At 42.0% G+C, this 27,612-nt stretch overlaps 1 protein-coding gene across 1 annotated transcript in view; it reads left to right on the top strand.

Annotated features, from left to right (window-relative positions):
• Positions 1 to 14,796, top strand: part of LOC126184265 (serine/arginine repetitive matrix protein 1-like) — a 334,704-nt gene extending 319,908 nt beyond the window's left edge. The window contains exons 7-8 of the mRNA XM_049926638.1: positions 591 to 1,323; positions 14,573 to 14,796. Of these exons, the coding sequence (XP_049782595.1) occupies positions 591 to 1,304 (714 nt within the window). The 3' untranslated portion in view covers positions 1,305 to 1,323; positions 14,573 to 14,796. The remainder of the gene's footprint in view (positions 1 to 590; positions 1,324 to 14,572) is intronic.
• Positions 14,797 to 27,612: the final 12,816 nt, after the last annotated feature.

Raw genomic sequence — 27,612 nt, 5'->3', positions numbered from 1 at the left:
CCGCCTTACCAACAATTAATTTTATATGATCATTCCACTTCAAATCGTTGCGTACGTATACTGGTTCAAATGGTTCAAATGGCTCTGAGCACTATGGGACTTAACATCTGTGGTCATCAGTCCCCTAGAACTTAGAACTACTTAAACCTAACTAACCTAAGGACATCACACACATCCATGCCCGAGGCAGGATTCGAACCTGCGACCGTAGCAGTCGCGCGGTTCCGGACTGAGCGCCTGAACCGCTAGACCACCGCGGCCGGCGTACGTATACTCCCAGATATTTTACAGAAGTAACTGCTACCAGTGTTTGTTCCGCTATCATATAATCATAAAATAAAGGATCCTTCTCTACGTGTATCGCTGAGGAACGCAAGTCGCCCCACCTTGGCAAGGTCTGTGGATCATGCGGGGGCGTGTTGCCACTAGGGTAATGAATATCTGAGGATGCTGACATCTGACGATCGAAACTGGTCAAAATTAATCCAACATACGCGACTTGTTGCTGTGTTCAGTACAGTAATCACAATGGTCATCTGCCCCATGTAGTGAATGTTTTCGATTGCTAAGATAATTTTTTGTGTTAACAGGATATTGAAGACGTGACTGAGGTCGCAGAGGCCGACCAGCAGTGGATGTTTGCTCGTGTATACGGTCCCAGCACCAGTCGTGGCTCGGGGCACGTCTCACGTCGCGCCACCTCCGCGCCATCAGTGGAGACTACGATCGAGATGCAGAACATGCACCGCAGCAGGCGTGACGCCGAGTCCTCCTCGCCGCAGGCCCGATCGTTTTTCATAAGGCAGACCGCACAGCAGGGCAGTATGAATGGTTCAGTGACGGCGTCTCCTCACCGCCGCATGTCCCGCAGACTGACGGCATCGGCACGTGACGAGCAGCTGAGACGCCACGCGCAGGACTTGGCCTCCCTGGCGCGCAGCAGCTCTGACTCTCAGAGTCCTTCCCCACGTCCTGCTCGAGTGTCTCTCCGGAAGTACAAGTCGGTGCGCAATGCACAGCAACGGGGCGGCGACGAAGCCTCTGCTACGCTGCAGATTGAAAGCAGCTCAGATTCAGAGAGCTCTGTCGTGCGCTTTATTAGACGCATTGCATGCAGAAAGGAAACAGAGGCCGGAATGGAGACACGACGGGGACCTCAGGCCGAGTCGTTGCCTCCACCTCCGCCTCCGCCAACGCGGACCAACTCAATCGGGCTGCCAGCCGTTTGCTTCGATCTCCAGCGTCCGGCTCCAGCAAACGACTTTCAAGGACACCTGGAACACGCTTTGCGGACGGTTGCCTGACGAACGGTTGCCCTCATAGGTAAGTCATCCCTGCCAGCTACCGTGTTATGCTAGGCTCGCATTCACGTTCTGCAGGATGAATATTCAGATATTATCTGTTTCTCAAGTTCCTTACGATACCATAATGACAAATTACGAGAGGTTTTCGACCGGCACATGGAACACCGGCTGAAATTGCATCAAGACAAGTGGGAATTTTTACCGAAGGAACTAATATTTTTGGGACATAGAATAACCGATAGAGCAGTTCAACCAGACGAGCAGAACATAGAGAGGTAAAGAGATTCCCAGTGCCGAAGATAAAGAAAGAATTTAAAGGATGCTTAGGTTTAGTAGGATACTACAGAAAGTTCCTAAAAGGTTTCGGTCAAATTGCAGCACCTTTGTGTAATTGCTAAAGGACACCGGAAGTTATGAGTGGGGAAGCCAACAGAAAGAGATTCTGACAAACCTTTTATTATTAAGACGGACCCAATTGAAATGGCGCCCGGTCAATATTGTCACAAGGCAAGATAGGTGCAACCATAGTGGAGGGATATATGTGAATATGATGAATGATCTGAACATATAACTTATTTATATCAACTTACCTTGAGTTAGTCAGCTCTCCAAAGTTACCAATAGTAGCAGAAAATTTCCAAGAAATCTGCAAACATTTTTTTCATGTGTAATCACTAACTGGAGATCCTGAAAGTTTTCAGATTGATTGTATATTGGCAAGACGGAGATTTCGGAGCCTGATTTTAAGTGTGAGATATATCCGGGGGCATACCAGTAAGTGGACTTTGATCATAATTTATTGGTTATGAACTGTAGATTAAAACTGAAGAATTTGCAGAAAGATAGGAAATTAACGAGATGCGACCTGAATAACTTGAAAGAACCAGAGGTTGGTGAGAGTTTCAGGGGGAACATTAGGCCACTATTGATACACAGGGAAGGAATATAGTAGAAGACGAATGGCTAGCTTTGAGAGATGAAATAGAGAAGTTAGTAATCGCAGATCATTCTGTATAAGAGTTAAATTTTACAGAATGTCTCTTTAGACATCGGAAAGGTAATTAAATCGTCCAAATATACCAAACATTTTCTTCTCTGTAATCCCGACAGTACAATGTTCATTAGTCTTTGAAACTTACTAAGAGTCTCTTTTAATCCCATCAGCATCCTCTTGTACTCATAGTGCTGATAATTAGCACTAAATGAAGTTTTCTCCCTATCCTGGGGATCCATTAATATCTGATGGTATCCACTGCCCAAATCCATTGTGGGAAAATACTTAGTGTTTCCCAGATGGTCCAGAATTTTCGATATGTTCGGGATTGAGAATGCCTCCCCTATTGAAATCTCGTTTACCTTACGAGAATTGGCCACCAAACTATATATTAGTTTTCCACTTTCTTCAGGATTAGCAGTAATGGCGCATGCCACGGACTTTTACTTTTTGCAATAATATCGTCAGCCAATGTTTTTTTCTATGAGTTCACGTAATATCTCCTCCTGGGATTCCAATACCCGATATGGTTTAATACTTGTGATCCTAGCAGTATGCTCGGAGAATATCAGAAGTCTATGATTTAGTGTCAACGTGAATGACTTTGAATTCGCCTTTTAAATGAAACACATTCTTCTTTTTCTTGTGCCTTTGTCCAACGTTTTCGCACGGTCGGCATGGTTACGATCAGATTTGGAATGGTTAATTTAAGGGGTGGCCGGATGCCCTTCCTGTCGCCGCCCCGTTTCGTGAATGATGACCATGATGATGAAATGATGAGGACAACACAAACACCCAGTCCCCGGGTAGAAAAAAATCCCCAACCCGGCCGAGAATCGAGCCCCGGACCCCGTGATCCAGAGTCAGCATCGCTAACCATTAGACCACGAGCTACGGACACAAAATGAAACACATTCTAATTCATATTTCTCTTTTTCACTTAGTTGCTCTGTACGCATAGCGTCTCTCACCTGTGATATGCGATTCTTGTTATTCGGTGCCTGTTCCGGCGTTTCTATTACTCTTCTTCCTGTGGCTTCATCGCATGAGGGTTCAGTAATTAAGCACACTGAACTAGCAACACACTCTACCTCATTTGGTGTTCACCATACTAATAATGCATTTACCTTGAGTATTTCGTACAAGAGGCTCTAGAATGTACATACCCTTTAATACTTCTTGTTTCGGCATTGTTACCCCTTGGACTTCTTGAATTACTTCCTGCCTTTCCAATCGGATTCTCATGGCCTTTTCTTATCTAGGATCTATCGTTTCCTTTGGATCACAACTTTACCCTTCTCTGACGGGTGCCATTATATGTGATTCTTCTTCACTATAATTTTGTTTTATTCCGTTATTTTCGTAGCTAATAAGTTTTCCTTTTAAATTCTCAAACCATCGTTTCCTCTCACAGAACTCCTTTATACTACTCTTACGTTCCTGATATCATTTTGTGATCCTGTCTGTGTTCAGTGTTATTCGTCTCTGGCTATAATCAATGATACTCTTCGTTTTTGTAAGAAATCCCTACATACCAGACCATAATACGGTACATCTGTTCCCTTTCTTAACACATGGAATATACACTCGCCTAACACCTTTCCGGCATTTCTTCAAGTCATTGTCGCTGTACCCAGCGTGTTCATTGTAGCATTCGTTACCCAGTTTTACCTCTGAACCTCTTGCTTCTTTAGTAGTGTTCCTGTGCGTATTGATCTTTCTTGGGCAGACTGATATGAGTTCCTGTATCTATTAAAAATTCAATTCTTTACCAACTTTCCTGCAATAAATCGTCATGGTGTCATTTTATGCCTCGCAGCCTACTACCGTCACCTTGGGGCATTTAACGGTGGCTACGTGTAACTGCTACCTGTACCACTTGTTTCGATTCCCCCTCCCCTTTTCTTTGGTATCTTACCCTTTTTTTTTTCTCTACCCTTGGGTGCTGCGTACCCATACTTACTGCAGCTATAACATCTGGAAGATCGACAGTCCTTTTCCTTGTGTCCACGACTCTGGTATTTTTCACATATAATAATCTTGTCACACTTCGTGTCTGTGTGTCCTGGTTCATCATAATGATAACAACAGTTCTGCACTTCCGTGCTTCCTCTGTACTATTGGGTATATCGGTCCATCTTTCTTTGTTGTTGTGGCGGCAGTGTTTGGCTACATGTATCTTTTTACTACAGCTATAACATTTCACACGTTTTGTTTGTTACATTCTACAATAACGGAAAAAATCGCAACACCAAAAAACAATTAATGTTGAGTAATAAAATTTCGGGAATATGTTTGTTAGGTAACATACTCCAGTTATTAACATTGCACGTTGACAGGTTAATGCAAGCGCGAGACAAGCCACTGCAAATATGAAATGCTGGTACATTAATAACCGGTGCAACCACCACAGGCATGTAAACGTGCATGCATTGTGTTTTACAGGTGCCAGATGTCAGTTCGTTGGATGGACTTCCATGCCTGTTGCATTTTGTCAGTCAACACAGGGACGGATAATACTGGTTCTTAATGACGCTGAAGCTGTCGTCTGATGATGTGCCATATGTGCTCGACTGGAGACAGATCTGGTGTTTGAGCAGGCTAAAACACTATGTCGAGCATGTTGAGTTACGACAGCGGTACATGGGAGTGTTATCCTGTCGGAAAACACCCCCCGGAATGCTGTTCATGAATGAAAGCATAACAGGTCGACTCACCAGACTGACGCACAAATTGGCAGTCAGGGTGCGTTGGATAACCACGAGAGTGCTCCTACTGTCACACGAGATCGCATCAGAGATAGTAACACCAGATGTAGGTCCAGCGTGTCTAGAGAGCAGACAGGTTGGCTGCAGGCCCTCAATTGATCTCCTTCTAACCAACACACGGCCGTCACTGGCACCGAAGCAGGTAGTCTCCTTGCGGCCGTGCACTCTCGTGACCATCGCTGCCGGCAGTCAGATACAGTAACTACATTCCTGCCACCCCTTTCTGCAGTATCTCAGAAGCAACATCCAGCATCCTGTATATTACAATACCTCCTTCAAACTCAGTGAGATGTTGATAATGGCGTCTTTGTCGCCTTAAATCATTTAACTGCCGTCAACTCACTACGCCGGATCTCAAAGGTAACAAACGCTCAAGACCATTACAGCGTGTATTTAAAGCATACCTGATTAGCATCCTCATAGTGGAGCTACTAGCGCACTTTTATGCTACTGGCGTGAAATTCGAATGTACGTCAAACACTGAAGCTCCAAAGAAACTGGTATAGTCATGTGTATTCAAATACAGAGATATGTAAACAGCAGAATACGGCGCTACGGTCGGCAACGGCCTATATAAGACAAGTGTCTGGCGCAGTTGTTAGACCGGTTACTGCTGCTACAATGGAAAGTTATCAAGGTTTAAGTCAGTTTGAACGTGGTGCTATAGTCGGCTCACGAGCGGTGGGACACAGCATCTCCGAGGTAGCGACGAAGTGGGAATTTTTCCCGTACGACCATTTCACGAATGTATCGTGAATATCAAGAATCCGGTTAAACATCAAATCTCCGATATCGCTGCGGCCGGAAAAAGATCCTTCAAGAATGGAACCAACGATGACTGAAGAGAATCGTTCAACGTGACAGAAGTGCAACCCTTCCCCAAATTGCTGCAGATTTCAATGCTGGGCCATTAACAAGTGTCAGAGTGCCAACCATTCAACGTAACATCATCGATACGGGCTTTCGGAGCTGAAGGTTCACCCGTGTACCCTTGATGACTGCTCAACACAAAGCTTTACGCCTAGCCTGCTCCCGTCAACACCGATTTGAACTGTTTATGGCTGGAAACATGTTGCCTAGTCGGACGAGTCTCGTTTCAAATTGTATCGAGCGGATGCACGTCTACGGGTATGGAGAAAATCTTATGAGTCCATGGACGCTGCATGTCAGCAGGGGAATGTTCAGTCTTGTGGAGGGTCTGTAATGGTGTGGGGCGTGTGCAGTTGGAGTGATACGTGACCCCTGATACGTCTAGATACGACTCTGACATGTGACACGTACGTAAACATCCTGTCTGATCACTTGCATCGATTCATGTCCATTGCGCATTTCGACGGACCTGAGCAATTCCAGCAGGGCAATGCGAAACCCTACACTTCCAGAATTTCTACAGAGTGGTTCCAAGAACACTCTTCTAAGTTTAAACTTCTGCTAGCCACCAAACTCCCCAGACATGAACATTATTCAGCATGTTTGGGATGCCTTGCAATGTGCTGTTCAGAAGAGATCTCCATCCCTTCGCATTTTTACGGATTTATGGACAGCCCTGCAGGATTCGTAGTGACAGTTTCCTCCAACCCTACATCAGACATTACTCGAGTCCATGCCACATCGTGTTGCGGCACATCTGCATGCTCGCGGGGGCTCTACACAATATTAGGCAGCTGTACCAGTTTCTTTGGCTCTTCAGTGTATTTCAGATGTAGAAACACGCCTACCAACTTTCGTTAAAGTCGCACAACTCCTTCTTGGTGTGATTTTTTTTCGTCAGGATATTATTCTGACGAAATATTTTTCGTGGAGTTTTATTTTTCCCTTTCATTGACATGATCGCACTCTCTTCGTGTTGGGATATTTCCACGGCTTTCCCTAAGTTAGTGTTTTGGCATCGACTGCATACAGTCGTCTGTATTCTCTCATTGGCTTACCCTTGAATAAAATCTGCAACACCCAGCGCTCAAACTAATTGTACGGCACCCTTCAACTGTTCCATATACTTTACTCGCGTCACAGTAGTCTTGAAGGATATGGATAGATCATCTTTCCCTAGAATACTGTCTGGTTTGAAATATCCAACAAGCGTAGAAATCTGTGGTTCTTTTGTAGAAATAGTTCTCCTCTAAAATGCTTCTTACTTCAGGCCAATTATTCAGATTATCTGTTATTAACAATTTTGTGCGACCATGTTCTTAATTCATGACGCTGGCTTGCCTGTTCTGCCCCAGTTCTTCGGCAGATGTGCTCGGCTCTCCTGGTCCGCTGCTGCTCACACCGTTCGCAGGCTGCTGGTCTCTCTGGGATCTCGGGGACTGCTGCTCGTAATCTTGGTGGGATCTAGGGGATTGCTACTCGTAAGAGTTTCTTCTTCTTGCGGTTTGACTTAGTGGCACAATTGCTATAATTTATTCTTCTGCGTTCTATGCTTCTTTCATTAGCATCCTCATTACCCACCTCGCAACAATTTACTAAAACACATCCCACAAACATGACAACAAATTTCTAAACCGTGTTCCGGTACGGGTTCCCTACCTCTACGTGGCGCAGTCAGGACGTTAACGACATTGTGGATTTACTTTGATTTGTTATCAGCCTTTATAGTAGTGGAGGTGAGAGGGAAAAAATCTCCTTGGTTGTATGGGGTTAGGATACAGAAGATCAGTAACTCTCTTGGATTTGACAACAATGACTTGTTGAGGCAGCAAGCAATTACTCTTTCCTTAGTAAATTTATTGTCCTAACAAACAAATTTAATTAGTGAGGCGTCAGATCGAACCCCCTTACCACAATGTCGGCTGCTTTCAATCATTCTTAGAACGGACCCCTTATCAAAGACGGGTACTTGACTGCTACTCGGTCTGCTAACTAGTGGCCAATTGGCATAATTAATCAATCATCAACACTGTGAACTACTTCACTAGTACTCTCTCGCCACTTTTCCTGCCATACCAGAGACAAGCACCAAGCAGTTACTTGTTCCTGCTGTCCACTGAAATCCTGGTATCCTAACTCCTTGATACAGAGATAAATTTCTGTTCAGCACTATTCCAATGAATATTGTAAAATGCTACTTAGGTCGCAGTTACTGTGTGTCCACCAAAATTTATCGCCGTCTTCTCGTAGCTGCAGAGCCTCACTGCCTTCTGGATGCATGGTACTGAAACTGAAACCTAACCCTACTCACTCCTACATGACTCTTTTATATTGTTCTTAACTGACTCTGATTGCACACAGTCCTCTTCACTCTCTTTTTGGAACTTTCCCTTGGACTCTTCCCTCGACATGTGACTGTGAATGGAGCGGAAATCGGTAGATACATGTACATGTATAGACAAACAGATAATTACAATTTCGGAAAAAATTGGACGATTTATTCAAGAGAAACAGGTTCACAAACTGAGCCAGTCAGTAACACGTTGGACCACCTCTAGCATTTATACAAGCAGTAATTGTGGTTGGCATTGATAGATGGAGTTGATGGATGTCCTCCTGATGGATATCGTGCCAAATTATGTCTAACTGTCGCTGTAGATCGTCAAAATCCCAAGATGCTTGGAGGGCCCTCCCCATAATGCTCCAAACGTGCGCCCGCATCTCGTGGTCGTGCGGTAGCGTTCTTGCTTCCCACGCCCGGGTTCCCGGGTTCGATTCCCGGCGGGGTCAGGGATTTTTCTCTGCCTCGTGATGGCTGGGTGTTGTGTGCTGTCCTTAGGTTAGTTAGGTTTAAGTAGTTCTAAGTTCTAGGGGACTGATGACTATAGTTGTTAAGTCCCATAGTGCTCAGAGCCATTTGAACCATTTTTTTTCCAAACGTGCTCAAATGGAGAGAGATCCTGCGACACGGCTGGCCAATGTAGGGTTTGGCAAGCACGAAGACAAGTGTTAGAAACTCTTTCCCATGTGCGAGCGAGCATTATCATGCTGAGCCCAGGATGGCTTGCCATGAAGGGCAACAAAACGGGGCATAGAATATCGTCAACGTAAGGGTACCGTGGTACCGCGGATGCAATCAAAGGGGCACCACAGATCAACACTCCTGGTTGTCGGACCGTACGTTGGGCGACAGTCATGTCGGAATCCCACTGCTGTCCGGCGAGCCTTCAGACGCGGCTTCAGCGTGAGATCTCATTGACTGGGGTAAAATTGTCCTCAGTAATTAGTCCCGCTTAGAGCTGAGCCCCGATGACCAATGTGTGTGATGATCTGCAGGGTGGATACCATGATACGTTAACAATTTCTATACCTTCTATAACTTGTTAAAAACAGCCAGCTGTTATTATTGATATAATTTTTTATTTGCAATAAAATTTCGAAGCAACTATGGCTTCATCTTCAGCTGCTATAGGGATGACACACTATCACTAATATAATTTTAGAACACAACTACTTCCGCATCTAGATCTACATATCTGTAAGTTGCAGAGAACAACATCGCTTTAATACATGTTATGACATTTGTTTACCATTTATAGGACTGGAGGGTGGTCATAAAAGGTCTTGAGTGTGCACTTTTTAAAAACTGCCTGTTAGATTAAAATGTGTGCCAGACCGGTATTCGACCCCGGAGCCTTGCCTTTTTTTCTTAGGTCCTCCTCTCCAGCGCTATTTTTCGCTCATCGTTTACACCTTCCTCGGTTAACCTTATTGCTGTGATCATTGGTGAAAGTTTTCCCTGCATAGAGTATCTTCATTTGCATTGAATATTACGATAACAAATAGTTTTCTTAACGGAATTGTGTCCTCTTTGCAATGTAGTAATATGTGTTAGGGATAAATACATAAAATCATAAGTAAATAAATAATAAGTTTTTGTAGAAATCTTCTTGCTTAAAGAAATAACAATTTTTCTTTCCCATTGATGGTTGTTAACAATGAGGAGTAAGGTGCAAAATGAAAAATTAACTTCTTTCTGGAAAAGTCTATGACTTTTTCCGTGATGTTAAACACAGCTTTACTTTGGAAACGTTGTTTTCTGATGAAATGAACATGTCTTCTTTTCAAAATAAAGATTCTTAATTTTCGTTAAATTATCTTGGCGTGGAAGTTGCACCACTTCTTGTATTTTCGTTCATTCTGCAGAATTCTGTGTTGTTCCGTATAAGGTCTTGGTGTGGCGGGGATTTCGTTGTTAGAAAGTAGTGGTCGTAATTGCCGATGTGCCACATGTGACTTTTGTTTTTCGTCGCTGAGAATAGTCTCCAGGGACCGATGACCTCAGCAGTTTGGTCCCATAGAACATACCAGAAAAAATAGTCTCCAGCCCATTTTGTGGCCGGCCCCGGTGGCCGAGCGGTTCTAGGCGCTTGAGTCTGGAACCGCGCTGCTGGTACGGTCGCAGGTTCGAATCCTGCCTTGGGCATGGCTGTGTGTGATGTCCTTAGGTTAGTTAGGTTTAAGTAGTTCTAAGTCTAGGGGACTGATGACCTCAGATGTTAAGTCCCACAGTGCTCAGAGCCATTTGAACCATTTTTTGAACCCATTTTGTGGTTTGTTGCATTGTTATGGCATTCTCAGGGGTCCTGTCGATAACTACTAAATTTTTCCTGCTTCAGGTCCCGGTGAATAAAGATATGTGGTAAGATTTCGATTAGTCAGCAGTTCGTGCGCTACGTTGAAGGTCTTAGTTTTATTTTGTGTAGCCTTACTCTTGCAGGTACAGCCTCATTTATTATGTCATAGCACACCGCCCTAACTTGAAATACAAATTTCATTGTGCATCGTCGAAATACGTTTTCCGCGTTGTTGATAATCTTATGTCGTACTCACGATAGTTGTCCTGCTAAGTGGCTGTCTCTGCCACCCCACGCGAGGATGTAGTTGGCAGACAGTTCCTCGTTCGACGGCAACTGTGACATAACTGACCTACTGTCAAGGTAAACTCCCTAGCACACCCCTCTCAGATCTAGTGGTAAAATGGTCCAATGGATAGCACGTCATAAACTGCACGCAGATCAAGCATGAAAACAGGAAGAAGGTGTACTAAACTGTGAAAAACGAAGCAAAATAGAAACAGTGAACAGTCCAAGCTCAAGATATGTAACATCGAGCAAATATCAATAGCCGCGACATCGTGGTTGTGTTTTCACGGTGTTGGACTGTAAAGTGGGAGATCACTGTTCAAATCTCCCTCGTTCCCCATTTTCTTTCTTTCTTTTTTTTTTCATAAGATGCCTAACTTTCCGTCCGGTCACTGACGTGTCTGTTCTCCTTCTGTAATCTTGGCAATTGTCATACTCGTACTACTCGTTGGTTATAGAATATGATGTGATGAATAGTGAGAGCAGGCTAAATGCCGTATAGACCTCTCACAGAAACGAAAACAACAAATAAACGGGTATGAACTATTTTACAACAAAGGAATTCAAGAGTCGAAAGTTCCAAAACGGAACGCAAGAGTCATAACATTTGATACTTTTGTAGAACAAATAGGAGGTACGCGCGCTTGGAGGTTACACCACTACACAGACGTTACACGGACGTTACACCACTACACAGACACAGATCTGAATACAGTGAACATGTACGTCAATGACCGGACGGACAGCTCATAATTTTGTGGAAAAAAAGGGGCACGAACGAGATTTGAATGGTTCAAATGGCTCTGAGCACTATGGGACTTAACATCTGAGGTCATCAGTCCCCTAGAACTTAGAACTACTTAAACCTAACTAACCTAAGGGCATCACACACGTCCACGCCCGAAGCAGGATTCGAACCTGCGACCGTAGCGGTCGTGCGGTTCCAGACTGCAGCGCCTAGAACCGCTCGGCCACACCGGCCGGCCAAGCGAGATTTGAAGTCGTATCTCCCCCTTCACAGTCCAACACCGTGAACACTCAACCACGACGCAGTGGCTATTAAAATTCGCTAGATGTTGCACATCTTGAGCTTGGACCGTTCACTTTTTCATGCTTGACCTGTGTTCAGTTTTTGACGGGGTATTCGCTGGGCCATTTTACCACAAAATCTGAGGGGCAGGTGCGATGGGGAGATTCCCTTGTGAACTGTCCAGCCACGACTCTCGACCCGCCCTGACGACTTTACTTCCGATAGTACCTCTCTCTTACCTTCCAAACTTCACCGAAGTTCTCCTAGCATACCTAGAAGAACTAGCAGTCCTAGGTGAAAAGATATTGCGGAGAAATTGCTTATCCACAGTCTGGAGGACTGTAATGAATCTTTCACTCTACATCAGAGTGCGCATTGTTTTGAAACTTCGTCGAGAGCTGATCGCGCAAGGTATGCTAGCGAGCTTTTGTGATGCTTGAAAGGCAGGAATGCTGTTGTGGTAGATGTAAAGCTGTGACGGTGGATCCTCAGTCGTCCCTGAGTCGTCTACATCTACATCTACATTTATACTCCGCAAGCCACCCAACGGTGTGTGGCAGAGGGCACTTTACGTGCCACTGTCATTATCTCCCTCTCCTGTTCCAGTCGCGTATGGTTCGCGGGAAGAACGACTGCCGGAAAGCTTCCGTACGCGCTCGAATCTCTCTAATTTTACATTCGTAGTCTCCTCGGGAACTATAAGTAGGGGGAAGCAATATATTCGATACCTCATCCAGAAACACACCCTCTCGAAACCTCGACAGCAAGCTACACCGCGATGCAGAGCGCCTCTCTTGCACAGTCTGCCACTTGAGTTTGCTAAACATCTCCATAACGCTATCACGCTTACCAAATAACACTATGACGAAACGCGTCGCTCTTCTTTGGATCTTCTCTATCTCCTCTGTCAACCCGACCTGGTACGGATCCCACACTGATGAGCAATACTCAAGTATAGGTCGAACGTGTGTTTTGTAAGCCACCTCCTTTGTTGATGGACTACATTTTCTAAGAATTCTCCCAATGAATCTCAACCTGGCACCCGCCTTACCAACAATTAATTTTATATGATCATTCCACTTCAAATCGTTCCGTACGCATACTCCCAGATATTTTACAGAAGTAACTGCTACCAGTGTTTGTTCCGCTATCATAAAATCATACAATAAAGGATCCTTCTTCCTATGTATTCGCAATACATTACATTTGTCTATGTTAAGGGTCAGTTGACACTCCCTGCACCAAGTGCCTATCCGCTGCAGATCTTCCTGCATTTCGCTACTATTTTCTAGTGCTGCAACTTCTCTGTATACTACAGCATCACCCGCGAAAAGCCGCATGGAACTTCCGACACTATCTACTAGGTCATTTATATATATTGTGAAAAGCAATGCTCCTATAACACTCCCCTGTGGCACGCCAGAGGGTACTTTAACGTCTGTAGACGTCTCTCCATTGAGAACAACATGCTGTGTTGTGTTTGATAAAAACTCTTCAGTCCAGCCACACAGCTGGTCTGATATTCCTTAGGCTCTTACTTTGTTTGTCAGGCGACAGTGCGGAACTGTATCGAACGCCTTCCGGAAGTCAAAGAAAATGGCATCTACCTGTGAGCCTGTATCTAATATTTTCTGGGTCTCATAAACAAATAAAGCAAGTTGGGTCTCACACGATCACTGTTTCCGGACTCCATGTTGATTCCTACAGAGTAGATTCTGGGTTTCCGGAAATGACATGATACGCGAGCAAAAAACATCTTCTAAAATTCTACAACACAACGATGTCAGTGATATAGGCCTATAGTTTTGCACATCTGCTCGACTACCCTTCTTGAAAACTGGAACTACCTGTGTTCTTTTCCAAGCATTTGCAACCTTCCATTCCTCTAGAGACTTGCGGTACACGGCTGTTAGAAAGGGGGGGGGGGGGCGGAGGCAAGTTCTTTTGCGTACTCTGTATAGAATCGAATTGGCATCCCTTCAGGTACAGTGGACGTTCCTCTGTTGAGTGATTTCAGTTTCTTTTCTATTCCTTGGACACTTATTTCGATGTCAGCCATTTTTTCGTTCGTGCGAGGATTTAGAGAAGGTCTCTGCCTCGTGATGACTGGGTGTTGTGTGATGTCCTTAGGTTAGTTAGGTTTAAGTAGTTCTAAGTTCTAGGGGACTGATGACCATAGCTGTTAAGTCCCATAGTGCTCAGAGCCATTTGAACCATTTAGAGAAGGAACAGCAGTGCGGTCTTCCTCTGTGAAACAGCTTTGGAAAAAGGTGTTTAGTATTTCAGCTTTACGCGTGTCATCCTCTGTTTCCATGCCATTAACATCCCAGAGTGTCTGGATATGCTGTTTCGATCCACTTACTGATTTAACGTAAGACCAGAACTTCCTAGGATTTTCTGTCAAGTTGGTACATAGAATTTTACTTTCGAATTCACTGAACGCTTCACGCATAGCCCTCCTTACGCTAAATTTGACATCGTTTAGCTTCTGTTTGTCTGAGAGGTTTTTGCTGCGTTTAAATTTGCAGTGAAGCTCTCTTTGCTTTGCCCTCGAAGGCAATGATCTGGGTTCGAGTACCTGTCCGGCATACAGTTTTTATCTACCAGACTGTGTTACAGTAACTGCCACAGTTAGTGGCTAGTAAATTGCAGCGTGTGTGGTAAGAGGAACTTGTTCACAGGTCGTTCCGGACCTGAGGGACAGCGCCTAACCTTCAACTCGCTGACCACGCACATCGAGGAGGCTGTCGAGCAAACATGCCTCGAATACGATATGAGGAGGCGTCGCAGCGAGGGGGACCGTAGGTGCCTGGAGTGCCTCGAAGCACAGCGGCAGGCGCTGTGCGCCAGTGCCGGCAGCGCTGGGAGCGTGCAGCCTGAGCCCCAGCAACCACTGCGTAGACCTCGGTGGACGCGCGCGCTGTCGCCACGGCCGCTGCCGCGACGGCCGCCGTCGCCAGATATTGTGTCCAGCGTGCGCAGCTTCTGCGCCAGACTTGTAGACTGTTTCAAATGCATCGAAGAGTAGGCTGCCTCTCTCTGGCAGCCAGACACGAACATTGGCTCTTCGATGCGTTTGAACCCTTTTTCAGTTCTCAAGCGTGTGTAATTAATGGTATGAATAAATGTAATGTCTACTTAATCTTGTAATTCATGCATAGCAGATGCTGAAATTTTAGTAATTAATGTCCTTTAACTATATTATTTAACAATAACTAACTATATATGATCTTGATTGTTAGACATCATAAATTAATCGAAGACATCGGCTCTTCGATGCTGTTAAACCCTTTCTTTATTTAACAATATCTTGATAGTTAAACATCATAAATTAATCGAAGACATCGGCTCTTCGATGCTGTTAAACCCTTTCTTTAATACTCTAGCGTGTGTAAATAATGGTATGAATAACTGTAATGTCTACTTAATCTTGTAATTCATGCATAGCAGATGTTGAAATTTTAGTAATTAATGTCCTTTAACTATATTATTTAACAATAAGTAGCTATTAATTTATTTTATACATCATAAATTAATGGAAGACAAAATGTAAATTATATCTTGTAACTTTAGTGTAACTTAAGAAAAATGTATTGCTTACATGTAGATCCTGGTGTACCTTTATAAGCTACTGTATGAGAAGCGCAGTATCTCGTTTCTTTGGATTATATTTCATTCTGGACGACTTGTTCAAGAAGACAGCTAACGTACCTGTTAACGTTAACTCTCAGTTGATTTTAATGAAATGGGTTTTAACGTAAACTATCATACGTCGATATGAGAATTAACTCCCGCCACAGACTGTGGCATACAACTCGAAACATTTTTCCCATTTAATAACATTTGGAACAAGAAACTTAAAAGAATTTTGAATAAGACTTCTTTAAGAAACAAACACAAGAAATCCTGTGCACGACGACACAACTAGCTGCCTTAGGATAGGTGGTCCCTAACTTATGCTGCTGTGATGCCACTAAACCTTGACGTTGTCTTTTTGGAGCCCAATGACGAAGCACCAATTCATTCAACCGATGTGGGAAAGAAAATCAGAATGCCCACTGTTAAATTTCGAACCTCGCCACAGTGCCGCCTGCTTTCATCGCTGTCAAATAATCTCTGCCGTCCTGTTGGTGTTATTCAAATATGTACTGATATCAAGTTTCCTCATTGCCAGAAAAAGCACTGATTTAGATACGAAGGTGTCATAGCCACTTGCACTGAAGATAAAACATGCACGCTTGCTAAGGGAGATGTAGAGAGTTAATACAAACTGCGAAAAAATCTTTTAGGTAAGGAAATAGACTCTTGCTGGCTCTTAGAATCTGCTTATCACAAATTCCACATGCCCTTAGCTTTACTAGATAACTACACTACGTAGAACGCAGTAGTCGTTATCTTTGTATGGGATATTATAGACAGTTCTTTCATCAATAAGTTTCATTATTTCTCAAGTCACAAGTGGTTCTCTTAGAGATTGTGTATTCGTTCACACGTTTTCTTGAACTCTGCTTATTTATCACCTTAAGGTCGCTGAACACTTCGCATTCTAACCACTGTAATTTTTTAATAATACGATCTGCTTATGATATGGATCCCAGTATGTACTGTAACCGATGATTCGATTTTTCGTTGAAGTATTTATGTTTGTAATCTAATGTTGAAAACTCATAATAAAGTTTATTATTTCCCTGTGTTAGAGAGCATTTGTACTTTTAACATCACACATCCTAAGAAGTAAACTACCTGTAGAAATTATGTTTGTTTCCCTACTCCTATTAACAATGATGAAGTGCTGTCGATCTTTCTTTTATCCACGTCTACTGTAAATGAGTCGAGCTGCGGTGTATCATCTGAACTTGAGGTTGCGAGCGTGGGTGTGCGTTTCTCTGTGTATGTCCGCCTGCAGGTGGACGTTTTCTTAGAGGACGGCTGGCTTCTGCTGAAGTGTGAAAAGTGCCAAGTGGTACACGCTGACTTATGTACACAAACTAACACGTCAAGTGAGTTTCGCATTCAAAAAACAAGACTTTTATGTGTCATACAGAGCAAACAGTAGGCTGCGAAAGAACATGCTCCAAGCAACTTCAAAGGCAGAAATTCCAGAAAACATATGGATACTGTATTGAACAACGAGACTACAAAAATAGAGGGTGTATCATAATTAACGGAGTAAACGCATACCCTACTAGAAGCAAAAAATCCAAATAAACATGGACTCTAAAACGCATACCTCAAGAGCTATGGGCACTTCTTCATCTTCGATACCGTGAAACAAATCTCTTCTACTGCAAGCTCTCTGCTTTCCATATTTTAACTCTGCGTTAAATCTTGAGCTTACTGGGGTCGTGGCTTGTAACGTCAGGCCATGAGGTACCTTTTGCTGCCACTAGATGTCACACTCGGTGAAACCTTCGGCGGCACGTGCGAACGGACAACAACCGAATGTAAATTGTGAACTCCGTTGTTATACATGTGGCCCTCAAGCAAAAACATAAAATGAAATGGCGAAAAACAAGCTAGTAAACGTGTTTTGAACTATTGTATGCTTACTGGACCAATAATAAATTTCCATAGTTCTATTTAGATCAACAGTATATGGATTTCAACACAGAGAATTTAAAAGATGGTTTATACAGGTATATATTTCTGCTTTGAAGATTGTGCAAAAAACAAATCACTGAAGTTACAAGAACATAGACTACAAATTTAGATGTTTCGAGATTTGTTATCTCCTTTAAATACAAGAAGTTAAACATGAAACACACATTATGCCATATAAGATAAACCCCACACTAAATTTTAATGTCTTATTTTAGACAGTTAATCTGGCTGTGTGCTGTGTCATGAGACTACAAACTTTATAGCCTAAAGCACTGTCAAGGCGATTTGTTCAGCAAAATATCTCCAAGCCAACATTTTTTTGTATCCCGCCTGGAAGGCGGCGCGTGGGTAGGAGCAGGAGTAGGAAAAATACGCCGGTACTGCAAATACAGTTAAAGCACCTTTATTTGTGTATAAACATATGCAACGTATTACATAACTTTGCCATGTGGTCCGAAGTGTCCCGACCGTCTGCTCCTGATGAAAATGTGCGAAACTGGAGCAGAGCTCTTAGAGCACAGCACCGACTAGATGGCGCTGTCGTCGGTGTCGGTGTCGTAGTGCCAACCTACGCCGTGGCATCGTGGCTATCGATACCACACATTTATTTACAGTAAACAGTGCTAGGACAACCAAGTACGAATAAAAAAATAAAACAAAATATGTGTTCACAATTTATCAGTGCCAACAGTCAGTGGTAATACAGAGACCGAAGTGAAATTGGTGTTCTGGACCGTGATATAGCTGAGATGAAAACTTTTCGTTACCAGCAAGGACTGGGAGATACAGATTTCATAAAATCTGGTAGTCACATGCACGAAATTTTGAGGAAATGCAGTCCATCAAAAAATCATTACCTTTCCGTACTTGGTGGAATGGGTGATGGTTACAGAAACAAACTAATATAGTCACGTAAAACTTTGAGAGATACTGTGACCGTGATATAACTGAGATGAAAACTTTTCGTTACTAGCAAGGACTGGGAGATACAGATTTCATAAAATCTTGTAGTCACATGCACGGCATTTTAAGGAAATGCAGTCCATCAAAAAATCACTACCTTTCCGTACTTGGTGGAATGGGTGATGTTTACAGAAACAAACTAATATAGTAACGTAAAACTTTGAGAGACACTGTGAGTAGAGTGAGAACGTAAACAAATATCGTGGCAGGCATCCCACACGGAAATTATGTAACGGATTCTACATACGTACGTAAAAATTCAAAAGGCTGGATTGTATCTACAGAAAGATCTGTTGGTCAACTGCAAACGCATTTTTCCTGGGTGTTCGACATCTCCTCTGTTTACTGTTAATGTCCACTAATTTCTTCGTTCTATGGAGAACGAGCATACGAACTCCACCAGTATAAGCTTCCTGGCAGATTGATCTGGTTTTAATCTGCGAGGAAGTTTCGTTTCAGCGCACACTCCGCTACAGAGTGTAAATTCATTTTGGATTATTATTGATGTATACAACTCATTTCACATGTCAGTATTAATTATTAATTTGTTCCATACGATTCATAATTGAAAATGAAATTCTGTTATTTTCATTGGAAAGTAATGACTTAATATTTGTTTATTACAATTTTCACTTGACACAAAATACAGAATTTAAATAGAAATAAAAAAATACTGAGATGGAGATTCGAACCCTATACTCTTCCAACACAAGACTTCGACGCTATTCATTCACGTACTTCTTTTTTTTCCCTTCATTTTGTTCGTCATTATTCTCATCATATGGTCTGGGTGTACGTCACATGACACCCCTTCAAGTTTATCGCTGAATACTTCACTCACTTTTTAATTACAGAGGACAACTAGCACTCTGACCAAACAGGATGAGCTACCGTGCCGAATAAAAAAAGCCACCACCAAGAATTTAACACGGATCAGCGGTTTGGTAGTCAACGTACAGGTATCTGTCTCACCTTTGAAGAATTCTTCGTACTTAACAGAGGTCGGAAATTATTTCATTTCTAGAGGAAACATTTTCAAGTTTCTCTATTCTAACATTTTTTCGCACTGTTTTAGTAAACTGATGTCTAGGCACTAACTTTCAAATTGTATAAATGTACGTAAAAAAATTGTAACAATGCCAGTCCGCAAGGTCCCCTTGTCTGACAAAAGCTCATACGCACGCTCCCAGGCGTAAAGTCTATACAAGCTATTGTTTGACCAGAGAGCAAACACATAGAGCGTGCGTAAAAATCCGTCAACAACTCACACACATTGGAGTCATTCTCATGCCTGGAAAAGAACGACTCGCTGAGTGTGACATCTACTGGCAACCTTCGGCATTTGGTGGGCTTCTCTTGGGTTTCGCCACGATCCCGGGGACCAGGAGACGGGGCCCTCGAGAGAGACCCAAAGAGCTCAGGATTTAGCGCCGGGTATGTTTTGAAAGTTGATACTATGGACCGAAACAAAAAGAAGTCCGGTAAACATGGGCTGTAGAGTACATGCTTTAACAGTTACGCGCACTTATTCAGTAGAAGAGATGTGTTTCACACTAGTGAAATTGAGCAAGTCCTTATAGCTGTTAAGGTATGTTCTGTAGAGCCCATTCTTATTGGACCTTTCTTTCTTGTTTTGGTCCGTACTACCACCACCCCCAAATATGGAAAGCAAAGAGCTGCAATAGAAGAGATCTGTTTCACATTATCGAAGATGAAATAGTGCCCACTGCTCTTCAGGTATGCATTTACGCAATTAATTATAATACACCCTGTATTTACCATATGAGACATACAAAAATCTGGTAACTTTGTAAGAAAAATGAGTGAAAAACAGTAAATATGAAACAATTCATTGCACGCCTCACAGAACTAAAATCAGATGGCTGTTCGCAGAAACTCAATGCAAGAAAGTTTAATCATACACTACTTAAAAAAAATAATTAAGGGCATCTTTGGAATTGGTTACATTGCTATGACACAGGAGCATGAATAAGCAAAAATAAAGTCACCCTGAAGGCACACAGTGCAACTTTAAAAGTAAACAGTACTTATCGCTGCTTCTTTTGAAAGAAAGAGAGAAGTTCATCAAATAATCTCAGCTCTATCTCCAAAAGAATGTGCAAAACAAACTGTAAGTATCCATTTTACCATGTCAGTAAAAAGACAATAATGTAATAGTCGATTTTTGTTCGAAAATGCAACTATTTCAAATCGTAGTGCATTCCATTTAAATTGCGTGTTTCAGGCAATTGAGTATGTCTCTAGAACCAGAAAAAGAAAAATGTTAAGGGCAACAATATAATCTTGTTTTGAGTTCCACAACAGAGATTGCCGGAAGAATTAATGGAGGGAGATGACTTGCCGATCACGTCCGCAACGAGAATTTCGTATCTGTTAACTATTACAGTATTAGTAAAAACTGGAAAAGAAACAAATGCTGCATTATCAGATTGTAATCAGAGTAAACTGTTCTCCTTCCTTGGAATGACAATCAGCTGAAAGACTCATGCCACAGTTTCCCTATAACTGGAATGCAGTCCAATTGATGCGTACTTGTCTTCCTTGGTTCTAAATAGGAACAACTTCCCTTCGTCTTCAAGAGCAACTTTTGTTCTTTAGAAATTTGATCGAGATTTATTTGTTTCTATACAATTTCCCAAGATTCATTTGTTATTATACAGCTATACAGCTTTTCAAATGCTGTGCGCTCTGATTTATCCTATAACAACTGCAATTAGCTTTTTGTTGCGAGCTAACTTTAAAAGAGGGTGAAGTTTGTACTAGATTTTGCCCCCTCCCTTCTCCACACATCCAAGCACACACACGCTCACGCCCACACACAAGCATATATGATTTTCACATCCTAGTGACCTTCTTATTAGAAATCAGTATGACACTAACCTTTAATTTTTTTTTCGCAGAAGCCTTCCTCTTCATCGTGTAGCTGTTCTGTAGGGAATATAGCTTTCTGCTATCAAAATGTCTCTGTTTTAAGCCTATTTTTTCTATTTAATTTTGCATAGATGTAGTAGTAGTAGTTGTTGTTGTTTGTGTGGTCCTCAGTCTGAAAATTGGATTGATGCCGCCAGACTGTGATGCAGCTCTCCATGCCAGTAGCTGCAGTAGCCTAAAATAATTTTTCAAGTTTTCTTATCAGATGTTTTTCACAGTACAGTTTCACTTTATTATAACACTACGTCCTGAGCACCATAGTTGAGAAATTCATGCCTGACAGCATATTTTTTATTTAAGTTTGCAGATTCTTTTTCTTGAAAATAATTGTTGGTTTTCACACTTCTGTTGGCTACACATTCCTGTACATATTTTCTTAGTGAAAGAACATCACTTATTGTGTTCTTCTCTTTCATGGTAACTAGCCTGTTATTATTCTCACTTTTACTCTGTTTCTAGAAATTTCGGCAGTGGATTCATCGCTGTTGAAACGGTATTCCTCAATGTGTAATTAAAACAGCCAAAAATGTCTATCCCAGACTCAAGATATTGATAAATGGAATTACGCACGAAAGAGTGAGAGCTCCATGATCAGAATAAACGACAGTGCGCGAGTACAGACTGATACTTTAGGGGCAGTATTTTTAGATCTTAATAAATTCGTTATCAAAAAGTACCTAGCATAAGATGGAGTGCATTTAACTGGATTAGGCTCTAAAACTTACAGCAAAACTATTTTCAGATGTGTTTGCATTCATAAAATAGGAAAACTGACGTTTAGTGAAGGGCTCATAATTTAAATAAGAAGACAAAAAGCGAAATGTCTCTGTCTTCCACTAACATAGACCACCTACTCGAAAGATTTAGTGAGACATCCGAATATAAAACAAACCAAAGGTAAATTCTCAAACCAAGCAATCCAGAAAAATGGTCCCTTATTTTAATGCTACTGCATCACATATGCCAGTTCCTATGTAGTAAGTTAACAGAATTAGAAATAATTCTTTAAAATTATTTAACTGATGCTCCTGTAATGTGTCTGAAGGAGCACTCGTTTAGAAAAGAATCATTACAAAAAATGAACATTGCAAACTATGAATTGTCAGCCTTCACTTGTGTAAAGCAATTCCATTGAGGTGGCAACTGCATCTTTGTCAAGAAAGGAATAGCTTATAAACATACAGGATACCTAAATAGTGTACAGTATTTTGAAATGTGAGGCACAGAATTATCTTCACTCAAAACTATTGTAGAATACTTGTACAGATCTTCTGCTGGACACATAAAACACTGTCTTCAACACATGTAAAACATATTAATTCAAACAATAAAACAATAAGCAAACCATCCTCATCTATGGTGATTTAAATATAGACTTTAGAAAACTCCATAAGGTAATAATACAGTTAATGAATCTCTTAATACCTTGTCACTTGGAAATCACAATACATTTACCGACATGAAAAACTTGTTATACAAAACCCAAAACAAATCAAAAGCAAAAATAGTATAGAGTATACCTGAAGACCACTACGGATGCGGCTAGCAAACCGACAAGCACGTATCAGAGCTGGACTTACACTGATTGAAAATGAAATATTTAGAAATTTCACGCAAACAGATTCTTCACTCCAGGTAGTATAAAATCAAGTGCACAGAAACGATTCCCGTACAGAATTACTAAAATGTGACACACAACACATGAATTTGATAGATACTTAAAAACGGTAGAACAGTACACAGGAATGTAATAAAAACTGTCAAAATTCTGGCAAGTAACAGATATGTAGAAAAGCATCCAACAGAATGAAAGCTTTGTACTCATCTGGGTCAGCTGTATTGTATATGTCATGTAAGGACATTATATATTGTGCTAAGAGACCAAGACGCTGCTCTGTTCGATTTTTTCCTTATTGCAATATACTATTTCGGCGTGATTGTCATCTTCAGGTTATGTCAGATTCTGTTGATATCCGTATGATATCGATGTCTCAGTTGGAGTTACTACTGTATCAGTTTTCTCCTTCGATGTTGGTGGATCTATAGTAGGTTTAACGCTTAACTGGAGCAATTACTTTCGAGGTTATCGAATTATGAAATTTCATAATGACGTTACTTGGCAACTGTATTGATATATGGATATCAAGACCACTTGATATAACCTGAAGATGGCAATCATGCCGAAATAGGCCTATTTTACTTAAAAAATATAATAGAACACAGCAGTATCTTGATCTCATACCATAATATAGAATGTAAGCTCTTTCAAATACCGTGTTATAAAGAACGAAACAAAAAATAACAAAATTAAAATAAATAATATGGAGTTGAGTGAAAACTCACGAACTATCAGAAAACCAAAGAATGATGTTAATAAGTCTAACCGTTATTTTGAAAATGTAGCAGAATAGCTTATTAAGCAAAATATCACACACAAACATCATAAATAGTTGGCATCAAACACCGAACAGACAGATAACACAAAATGACTCATGACAACAAATATAGTATCTGAACAGTAAGAAATTATGTTACTAAAATCAGAACATCCATCATTAATAGATAATATAACGCATATTGTGCAAAAAATATGCAGACATAAACTCTGAACCGCCGTCTTATTGCGAAGTGCTGGGGTGGAGAAGAGTTTGTACCTCTTTGATTCAGAGGAATTTTGCATGAGAACGAGACATTGACTCGACCCCCTCCTTATCTACCACCTAATTAATTATGCGCACAACGGTAACGAAAGGAAATGGTGGTGGACCCCGCTAGTTGGTAAAATAAGGAGTGCACACTCACAATAATTTAATAAAAATCGTAATCTACTCAGAGAAAAAAAAGAGACCTCTATCGTAATAAACAACAGGAAATGGTATTCTGCATATATCTACGAAATGATATGCAGATTAAATATTGCAATGAGATTTATTATACATCAGAACATAAAGGCACATGATTATCGACACAGACAGTAGGTTAAAAGATAGGGTATACTGCACTATTATGAGAATAAGAGTTGGCTCGAGAACAAGGGGCTCCTACTCTCTGTGATGTAACAGCTTGACGATAATGACTGGAGGTCCTAATGAATCAAATATTACTCTCCTGACCATATTGCAGTATCGCGATTAGTAGTGAGAGCTCAAATGGGATCACATGTGTGGTGTCACCGCCAGACACCACACTTGCTAGGTGGTAGCTTTAAATCGGCCGCGGTCCATTAGTACATGTCGGACCCGCGTGTCGCCACTGTCAGTAATCGCAGACCGAGCGCCACCACACGGCAGGTCTGGAGAGACTTACTAGCACTCGCCCCAGTTGTACGACGACTTTGCTAGCGACTACACTGACGAAGCCTTTCTCTCATTTGCCGAGAGACAGTTAGAATAGCCTTCAGCTAAGTCCATGACTACGACCTAGCAAGGCGCCATTAACCATATCTGGAGAGAGTCTCACTTGTATTAACAATAGCGATGTACCACAAGGATGAAGTAAAGTTAAGTATTATAGAAGCTACGTACTTTTCTTATTAGCATTCATTACGTATCCTGTTCCAGACTTCACGCCAGTCGGCGTGTGTGTACGCGTGCCTTTCGGTTACCCGTCACTGTGGACTGGCTGTCTTGTCAGTCCATTACAACATGGAGAAACAAGCAAGTGGGCTTGTGGCAGAGAGAGCGCGCGTGCTGCTGAGGGATTCAGTATAAAAACGATAGGTCCTACAATGCCGAAGCCGAAAAATACTGTACCAGACCTGAAATCTGCAGCACGTCGTTGGTAGGCAGCGTTCTGATGATACAGGCGCCGACTTCCACAGTGCAACAACTCTCTTTCAACCACTGGCCTCGAAGGTTGTGTGAGAATTGTAAGTTCTGCCGCAATGGTGCGACTAGATCGCAAGACCATCCGTCTCCAACGAAGATCAGATCCCGAATCCCTGCGGCCGCGCATCGCAGGAGTGAACATTGCTCAACTCCTTACTACTCTCGAAAACCGCAAATCAGCATTCAGTGCTGATTCCAAAATCCCCCCACGCTGTCTCAGAACATCATTCGCGTCAACAGCGACTGTTTCCTCCTATTTCGAGCAGGGCGTTATGACGTCTACTAGCCTCTGTTTAAGTTGACCAGGGCACTGAACTTGCCATTTGACCGGCTATGAAAACGTCTAGACCACTGGTTATCTTGCGCCAGACAGTTGCACCCAGCAGGGCACAGTCCACAAGTATTCTCAGAATTATGAGGACAATGCAGTCAGTCGGTGCCAGCAGTCTTCGTTCCGGGACCTGCTGGAATGGTAAACACATAAACTGTGGCGACACTTAGACGTCTCGCAGGTCGTTTCGCCTGCATACAATAGGCGAAACTCGACCGACGTCAGTCGTTTCACCAGGTGCTTAAGCCTATTGATGCACGACTCTCTCAGTATTCAGAAGTGCAGGCCTCAACCGGAAATGCAGTGTGCCGCGTCCTCCGATGCTCGCTTCGCCCAGGCCACCCAGGGAAGTAACCCGAAATGCATAGGAATCAAGTGAAAAGTACTTTGAGCTCTCAGTACAAATACTCTCAGTACAAGAACCGTGCAATGACATAAAACATTATAAAAATGATGAAAATGGGAGGTGACATGCGAAAGAGGGCATGGGACCTCTCATTACCCCCCAGTCACTTTAGATTATTTTTGGTAGTGGTTGGCTCACTTGACAGAGGTAGTGCGTCAATCACTCAAAAAGAATCTGTCTGAACAGTTTCCAAAATGTCACAGCTAATTGGCAGATTAAATTGGAAAATGGCGATAAAATGAAAGGTGAAATTTTTTATGACTTTGCCAACATCTTACTCACATTGACGAATAAGTCACACCCAACACAGATTCACCCTCAGGAAACTCACTGCCATTCATGCCACATACAAATGTTGAGCACATGCCAGAAGGCCAAGCTCGAAGCTGCAATAAAACGTTGACCTATTGCATCTGCAAGCTTTTCATTAAGATAACATTTAAGAATTAGCTACTGATGCCCAACTCAAACACACATATACTTCTGCATAAAGCCAAAAAGACAAACAATATTTCTATGCTTCATGGTTGAAACGTTTAACCACACTCACGCCATTTCCCTGCACAGAAAGGATGATTTTTTTTATATATAGTGATTGATTGACTGATTGTCCATTCGCCACTAACCAGAATTGTAACCGGAACTATCCCGCTCACATACACAAAACAAACCAAAATACTCTCATGTAACTGTGGCCTATTACTGTGTATAACATTTTGTAACTGTTGGCACATACACAAGAAATTTGTACATGTAGTGACACTTGACAGGCAACAACGTAAGTGAGATAGAGAGAGACAGTGTACAGAAAAATAAACAGAAATTTTATAAGTATACCTGTGTGATCGAAGATTATTTAACATCACAATAAAATATCTTGTTCCAAACTGACATGATGATAAGGAACCAGGATATCTTTATCATGAACAAGTATATAAAAAAAGAACACTGGAAGCTATAAAACAAAACTATATACATGTAGTTGACATTGTATTTCCAGTTTCTAGTCTCTGAAATAAAGTTTGGGGAAGGGGGGGGGACAAAAAAAACAATGTTTTCACTAAGGCCACGAATTTTACTGTGTTCACGCAGTTGTCTGAGCGAAAAAAAAACGAAAAAAAAAACAGTTGACCATAGCATCCTTCACACACCAACACCACATAACGAATCTGATCTTTCGCTCCATGTTCCTGAAGTGACATAGTGTTCTGAGCTTCAGGAAGCATTTCCATGGTCCGAAATGTCCGTAAATGAGGTGGGGATGCCACACCACCTTATTGATTAAATATTCTGGAACCCACAGGCACTATCGACGTCTCCCACATCACTCTGATGAAAAAGTATACCTTTTCTTAAGAGGTAGAATTGTCTAATGACCGTTTGACTCCTGTCCTTTCACTTTTGTTTTACTTTTACGAGGTCACGATCTTTGTCCTGTTCCCTCTGTATGTCTTTCATACTACATGTCACGAAATTTTCAAATGCCACCTTCTGTGTGTAGTACAAACTGTAGTGGCTTCCTTCAACTTCCTCGTTTGTACTACTTTCTAGTCCTATCGGCGAACGTGACAAAGCGCCTGCAGTAAGATTTTGACTACGTGGAATATATTCTATAGTGCAATTATATTGCTGCAAATATGT

Source organism: Schistocerca cancellata, chromosome 4 (genome assembly GCF_023864275.1).
Source record: "Schistocerca cancellata isolate TAMUIC-IGC-003103 chromosome 4, iqSchCanc2.1, whole genome shotgun sequence".
Taxonomy (NCBI): Eukaryota; Metazoa; Arthropoda; class Insecta; order Orthoptera; family Acrididae; genus Schistocerca; species Schistocerca cancellata.
This window is presented reverse-complemented; position numbering and strand designations above follow the sequence as displayed.